The sequence below is a fragment of the Pseudonaja textilis genome, chromosome 6 (genome assembly GCF_049901715.1).
Source record: "Pseudonaja textilis isolate UNSWEBS1 chromosome 6, rPseTex1.2, whole genome shotgun sequence".
Lineage (NCBI taxonomy): Eukaryota > Metazoa > Chordata > Lepidosauria > Squamata > Elapidae > Pseudonaja > Pseudonaja textilis.
The window spans coordinates 55,074,777-55,081,604 of NC_141995.1; the positions used below are offsets into that span (position 1 = coordinate 55,074,777).

Sequence of the window (6,828 nt, forward strand, 5' to 3'; positions counted from 1 at the left end):
ACAAAGCTCATGAAAATCCAAATTTCAATTACGGCTTAGATGGTTGCATTCTTAAACTCACTGATTATGGAGATCCTATTTACAAATGGAGTGGCTGAAGCAGTCGGTGTGAGCATAAGTGGACTCCAGATGGTAGAAGACAGGAAGGCCTGGGGAAACATTGTCCATGGGGTCGCAGTGGGTTGACAAGGTGGGACAAACAATGACAACAACATACTGTAAAGATACTTGGGAGCCATCTAGATTTCCACTGGTTCATTTGGATTACTAGTAGGGATCTATAGATTAGTATCAGAACATCTCTTTTCAAACTGTTTCAAAACCAGCACGTTTGGTGGAAGCTTGTTTCTTCTGTGGAGTGAAAACATAAAATCTGCCCAGTTAAGACTCTACATGGTTAATGAGGTTGAACTTTTAGCAGTTGCACTACCAGTACATTTGAAAGCTGCCTTCTCGGGGAGATCTTCCTTTTAAGCAAGTTTAGGAATGCTTGCAGCATCTGACTAACTAGTACATGCAAATCTTGATTCCTATTTTTGACCAAGCAGCCTGCAATTATAGTAATTAAATCCAGCGTTCAGTTTCATAACTCTATTCTATCTCAAAGTTTCTTTATATGCAGTGAGGAATATAAATGGACAACTCTTTCAATAGCTCATTCAAGCTACACTCCCTGTAACTCAAAAAAAGAGTAAATTGCTATCAAAAAAAGAGTAAATCTTTTGAACAATCTCCAGTTGAAGCAAAAGGCACTGAAAGTGTTTGATTATGACTAATTGGTGTCAATTATAATCTGAATAGTTTTATTATGGTTCAGTAAACCATAGATTAAAAAGTAGATACTTAACAATTGAAACTTATTTGCAACTTAACCCCATTGCCTTTGTTACACTTTGTAAATAATAATATTACAAATTATTAGAGAAAAGTAATTCAAATCATGGAGAAAAAGTTCTTTGAGGAGAAATGCCTGTAGAAGGAATAGCCTCGAGTTATGGACTGAATTCAATTTGTGTAAGCTTTTTCTTATATAGGAAGCATGGCTTCAGCTTAGTGTAATTAAGTTATAATAGGTAATTAGTTGTCTGCTGACAACCTCTTGCCAGAGTGGGAACATGATTATTATTTAGAAAAGAGTTTTGGCAGCCAGAAAAGAAGTTCCCAATTTGTGGACCATGAGACAAAAACAACTTTTGGATGTGTGCCCAGGGGCATCTAAATGGGCTTTCTACTGGAGAGAGACAGAGAGCACAGCTGTCTCCTCATAACTTGCTGGTAACCCTACTTGAAGCTGTAAGTCTGACCGCTATCCTTTCTCACACTGGTCATATGGGAGTTGGATATGGTGCTTAATCACGGTCCAGAAAGGGGCCTTGATGCTGAACCCAACTATCACCTCTGTTCACCATGTTAGTTGGATGTATGGAGGGCTCCAGTCCAACAAGATCCGCAATGTTGCAACCTGAATTAAGGTTTTAAAGAAAAGATCTGTTGCTCTTCTCAGTGACTCTAGAGAGTCAATTCTGCCCTGTCTGGTTTTATAGAAACGAGAGCAAAGAAAAGCATAGGAAGATTAAAGACCAGGAAGTTACCGGGAATGGATTAGATCAATGTTTTCTGCCCTCCTGATTTAGGAAGAAGTAATCTATAATCTGGATTATAGATACAATTAACATTTTCATGAACGTAGCCATTTCTGCTTCCTATTAGATTAGATATTCCAAGCTGGGAGTAGCTTCGTAGGGGGAGAGGTTTGAAAGGGGGGACCAATCCCACACGGCCTGGGAAATGGGGACAATGCAGCAACTTCACTTGTACTTTGGATCAAAAATGGGGAAGGGAGACGTAAAATAGCTTCCAAAAACTCCCGCAAGTGACCTGATTTATCAGATTTTACATGCTTTTTTTAAAAAAAAAAAGAAGTTTGGATCAGATCAGGATACCTACCATTTTGATTTTTTTTTTTTTAAATTTGATCAGTGCCTACCATCTCCTTCGGACACCACTAAATCAAGCAGTTTTGCATTTTAAGTAGCGTCCCGTCTGTTTTTTAAACAGTTTCAGAAAAGGCTGACTATAAGACCCTTTGAGCATAATTTACCTGAACAAACGAAAATAACGGCCTTTGTAGAAAGTCAGCCCTTGATGGAAGCGGATGCATTTCATAAATCTGGCTAACACAGGGGAGAAAAGAAAAAACACCTTCTGGGGTAACCGAAAAGCGAGAAATCTGCAAATATTTTTTTTTTACAGAGTTCTCTCCAAAGGCCACTATTTCGCGCCTTTTATTTTACAAAGTTGCTGACTTTTAGGGTACTTTCGTTGCCCTTTCTTTTTTTTTTTCTTTTTAAAAAAATTCACCCCCACTTCTGCTCCGACCTCCTTTATTTAAATAAATATAAATATACATTTGATATAAAACTATTTCCCTACAAACCAGACCATTTCAAGCAACTCTCTCTCGAAGAATCTCTCCCGCTCCCTTCCTATTTCAGATCAAGATCGGTATAAAACAGGTTTAATCGAGCTTTCCCCCAAGTCCTCTTCTCTTTGATTCCCCTAAATCTTCTCTCATAATTTTTTTTGGGGGTGGGGTGATGAATGAGGCTGCGAGCGCTTTCCTCCGCCGTTGATGGGGCAGGGCAGAGGGCTCGGGATCTGGGTCTCCCCAATTTGGGGGGTAGGCAAACACCCTGAACTCGGGACTCGGGGACCGATCAAAGCACCCGAGGGCGCGGGGGGGGGGAGGGATGGTGTCGTTTTCGCCTTCTTCGAGTCCGGCAGAGTCCGGCTGCGGGCTCTGGCCCCGGCAATTGTCAGTCCGGATGTGGGGGGGGAAGCCCCCACCTCACAACGGGGAGACCTCCTTGTCTTCGTTGGCCGAGGCCGGGGAGAGCGACTCTTCGTCCTCGGATCTGGGGAAGCGACCCGGGTTGCCGCCGGCGCAACTGCAGCCGCCGCCGTGCGTGTTCCTCTGGGCGCCCTTGCCTTCCTTCTTGTGCTTCACCCGCCGGTTCTGGAACCAGATCTTCACCTGTTTCTCCGACAGGTTGAGGTACGTGGCGATCTCGATCCGCCGCAACCGGGACAGGTACATGTTGGCCGAAAACTCCCGCTCCAGCTCCAGCAGCTGCGTGCTGGTGAAAGCCGTGCGCATCCGCTTGCCGTTCTGCAGCGGGCCGGCGCCGTCCGAACCTCCTGGGGATGCGGGAGGAAGAGGAGGAGGAGAGAGAGCCCAGGAAAAAAGAAAAGAAAAGAAAAAAAGAAAAGCCGGTTAAAAAGCCCAAGCGAGACTCAACGCCAGCCTTCTTCTCCTCCACCTGTCCTTCCTTGGCATCCTAGACCACAACCCCCCCTTGACGTTTCCCCTTCAACCTCCGCCCCCACCGGGAGAGCAACCGGACCCGAAGCCCGGCAGCAGGACGGGGAGATACCCCTCCCACCAATCGTCCCCCCCATCACCCCCCGCTCCCGAGTCTTCCGTTATTGCTTCCCGATGACAGACCGAGTGTCTTTGAACGTGGAGGCTTCACACGAGCCTCTCGATTGATCTAATAAAAAAAAACAAAAACCCTTTGCGGTCGATTGGGCTTAAGGGCCGCCTTCTCTCAGCCCTGGAAGTGAAAGTGTTTCCTTGCCCCGGGGCTGAACCAAGGACTTTACGCTCGCAATCGCCCTCCCACCTGCCCGCTTCGCTACGGAGGGCGCGAGTTTTGCTATGGTGCACTGGAAGGGCGGGAGGGTGGGGGAGGGGGCGATTTAACCTATCTTGACGCTTTTGGGGTTTTTTTTCCGGCCAGATGGAGATTAGGCGGATTCCTTTCCTTGGTCCAAGAAGAGAGCCCTCCTCACCTTAAGATAGGAGAGGTCTCCAAACTTGGCAACTTTTACGACTTGTGGACTTCAACGCCCAGAATTCTGGGCGTTGAAGTCCACAAGTCTTAAAAGTTGCCAAGTTTCGGGGACCCTGCCTTCAGACCTTCAGACCCACCACCTCTTCCAAGCTAGAAGTCCTAGTTCTTCGCTAGGAGTATGCTTCATTTGAAAGAAAGAAAAAGAAAGAAAGAAAGAAAGAAAGAAAGAAAGAAAGAAAGAAAGAAAGAAAGAAAGAAAGAAAGAAAGAAAGAAAGAAAGAAAGAGGGAGGGAGGGAGGGAGGGAGGGAGGGAGGGAGGGAGGAGGAGGAGGAGGAGGAAGGAAGGAGGGAGGGAGGGAGGGAGGGAGGGAAGGAAGGAAGGAAGGAAGGAAGGAAGGAAGGAAGGAAGGAAGGAAGGAAGGAACTATCTTCTGTCAGGACGTCCTTCCAGAATAACGCTGGAGATCTATGGGTCCTAGGGTGGCTGGGGCGCATGGGGTTTGGAATCCAAACAATCTGGATGGGTCAAGTGGTAGGCTTTCCCTCAGCTCGGAAGGCCCTGCTGGCGGATGAAGCGCTGTTCCTTGGGGAAACTGACCATTGATCATTCCGCTCCAGGAGGAAGGGAGGACGGGAGAGTCCCGAGCGGCTCCTCCGCAGCCCTCCCGGAGCAGCTTCTCACCTGAACGCGCGGGGAGGGGGCGGGGGGGGGAAGGAGAGAGAAGCGCCTTCTTTAGTCCCGGCTGAAGGCCCAAAGTTCCCAGGGGATGCCCCGAGAGCCTGGAGCCCAGAGCTTCTCCTTAGGACTCGGTCCCCTGGGGGGGTGGGAAGCGGGGACAAGGGGAAGTCAGGCGGGCTCCTTCCAGAGAGCGGCTCCGGGAGAAGGCGACCCTGGCCGAGAGAACAGGCAGGCAGGCAGGGGCATCGGCGGTGAGGGTCCCGGAGGAGCTAAACCAGCGCAGATTGTCCGCCCTCCCTTCGATAGGAGCATGCTTCATTTTAAAGGAAGGAAGGAAGGAAGGAAGGAAGGAAGGAAGGAAGGAAGGAAGGAAGGAAGGAAGAAAGAAAGAAAGAAAGAAAGAAAGAAAGAAAGAAAGAAAGAAAGAAAGAAAGAAACTTCTGACAGGGCGTCCTTCCAGAATAACGCTGGAGGTCTATGGGTCCAAGGGTGGCTGGGGCGCATGGAGTTTGGAATCCAAACAGAGCCCGGAGGGCAGGACCTTACCGAGGCCGAGGCAGTGGAAACGCCGGGGGTCGCTCATGCCGTAGGCGGCCGCTGCACAAACAGGTGGGTGGGCCAAGGCTTGAGCCGCCGTGCCCGGGGGCGGCTGCTGCTGCTGCTGCGGGCCGACCTGCTGCTGGACATGGCTCATCCGAGGGCAGAACGGGCCTTCGCCGCCCGGGCCGGCTCCTCCGGGAGCGAAGTGGCCCTTGAGCAGCGGTTGCAGGGAGGCGGCGGCGGCGGCGCCTCCTCCTCCTCCTCCTCCCGCCGCTCCCGCCCGCGCCGAGGCGTGCAGGTGCGAGGTGACACAGAGCGGGCAGACGCAGAAGGAGCCGCCGGCGCTCTTGCGCGACGGGCAGGCGGGCCCGCCGGCTACGGACATGACCAGAGGCCCCGGCACGCCCAGCGGGATGAGGAAGTCCTGCCCGGGAGCCGGCGGCGGCGGCGGCGGCTCCGACAGGGAAGGCACCGGCCTCGCCGCCGCGTCCTTGACGATGAGCGAATCCACATAGAAGGAGCGCGACATAGCGGGACAGGTTGCCCGGGGACCCGGCTTCCTCTCCGCGAAGTCCCTGGGGGCGAGCTCGGAAGGTGCTTATGGCTGGGAGGCGAACAAAGGGGGGCTCGCGAGAGGGCTGGTCTTAAAAGCGACCCCCCCCTCTTTTCTCTCTCTCTCTAGACCTCCCCTGGATCTCCCTCTCCCCCCCCCCTCCCGCCCCATCGCCTACTCCCGGGTGCAGCGATTTATAGTAACTATTTCACGCACGTGATGCCTGGCAATCGGGCGCGCCTCCCAAAGCCCCTTGTTCGGAGCCCTTTCAGTGGATTCCCCCCCCTCCCTCCCTCCCTCCCTGCCCGAAACAAAGCGTGTGTAGGGGAGTAGTAGCGGGGTCGCGGGGGGGGGGGAGCTTAGCGAGAGGCGGGTGTGTGTTTTGTTAATTCATTGGGGTTTCGCGAGGGGCGGCCTCCTCCGCCTTTGCGCTCCTTTGCCCCTTTGCAAAAAGGCGTCCGGGGTGGCGGCAAGTTACAACTTCGCCGCTGCTCCCAGTCCCGGTTGGATTCAAGGCCGGAGGCGCCCCGCAACCCCAACGCTTCTCCCTGCCCTCTTCGTTGGTTGCCAACCTTGCAAACTTGCGCTGGCCGGGCTGCGCTCAACCTTAGCTATTGGATTTGTCCGACGTCTGGCTTTCCACCGTACAGAAAAGAGACTGGGTTCAGAATACTAAGTCATCCCTCCCTCCCTGAAAAAAAAAAGCCCTGAGTGTGAAAACTAACCAAACTTCTCCCGGTGGTCCAAATGCAGCCACCATCACCGCCCACCCTCTTTCACCGCCATCTGCGGCGGCCGTTATAAGAACGGCGCCAGGGAAGCGTCTTTTCAGCGCTCCACAGGTGCGTCTATACGCGAGGGGAGAATTTCAGTGCTCCGGGGGGATTCTTAGGCGATCCGGTGGAAAGTCGCTTTGCGGTCCAACCCAACCCTAATGGCTCGCGTCTCCCTCTCTAAGCGGGTGCCGTGTTGGGGAAAAAAAAAGAAAAAGAAATAAAGCCAGGCTGTGTTTCCAGTTCAGCCTTTTCTAAACAAGTGCTGGGCTGAAGGTTGAAATGTCCTTCGGTCCATTTGGGCGGCATCATATCGAGAGAGAGAAAAGCAGTTGGGGAAAAACCCAGCCCTGCGCTGGTTCTTTTGTCCAGCCCGCCAGGACGTAGTAGTTGGGCTGCCCCATCGCTCTGGACAAAAGGCCTCTCTCT

General features: G+C 51.8%; 1 protein-coding gene across 1 annotated transcript; it reads right to left on the bottom strand.

Annotated features, from left to right (window-relative positions):
• Positions 1 to 1,758: 1,758 nt before the first annotated feature.
• GSX2 (GS homeobox 2) lies at positions 1,759 to 5,689 on the bottom strand. The gene is made up of 2 exons (XM_026699892.2): positions 5,080 to 5,689; positions 1,759 to 3,198 (listed from the first exon to the last, which is right to left on the bottom strand). Exons 1-2 carry the CDS (start codon positions 5,600 to 5,602, stop codon positions 2,849 to 2,851), a joined length of 873 nt encoding a protein of 290 aa, XP_026555677.1. The 5' UTR covers positions 5,603 to 5,689; the 3' UTR covers positions 1,759 to 2,848.
• Between the last annotated feature and the right edge of the window lie 1,139 nt (positions 5,690 to 6,828).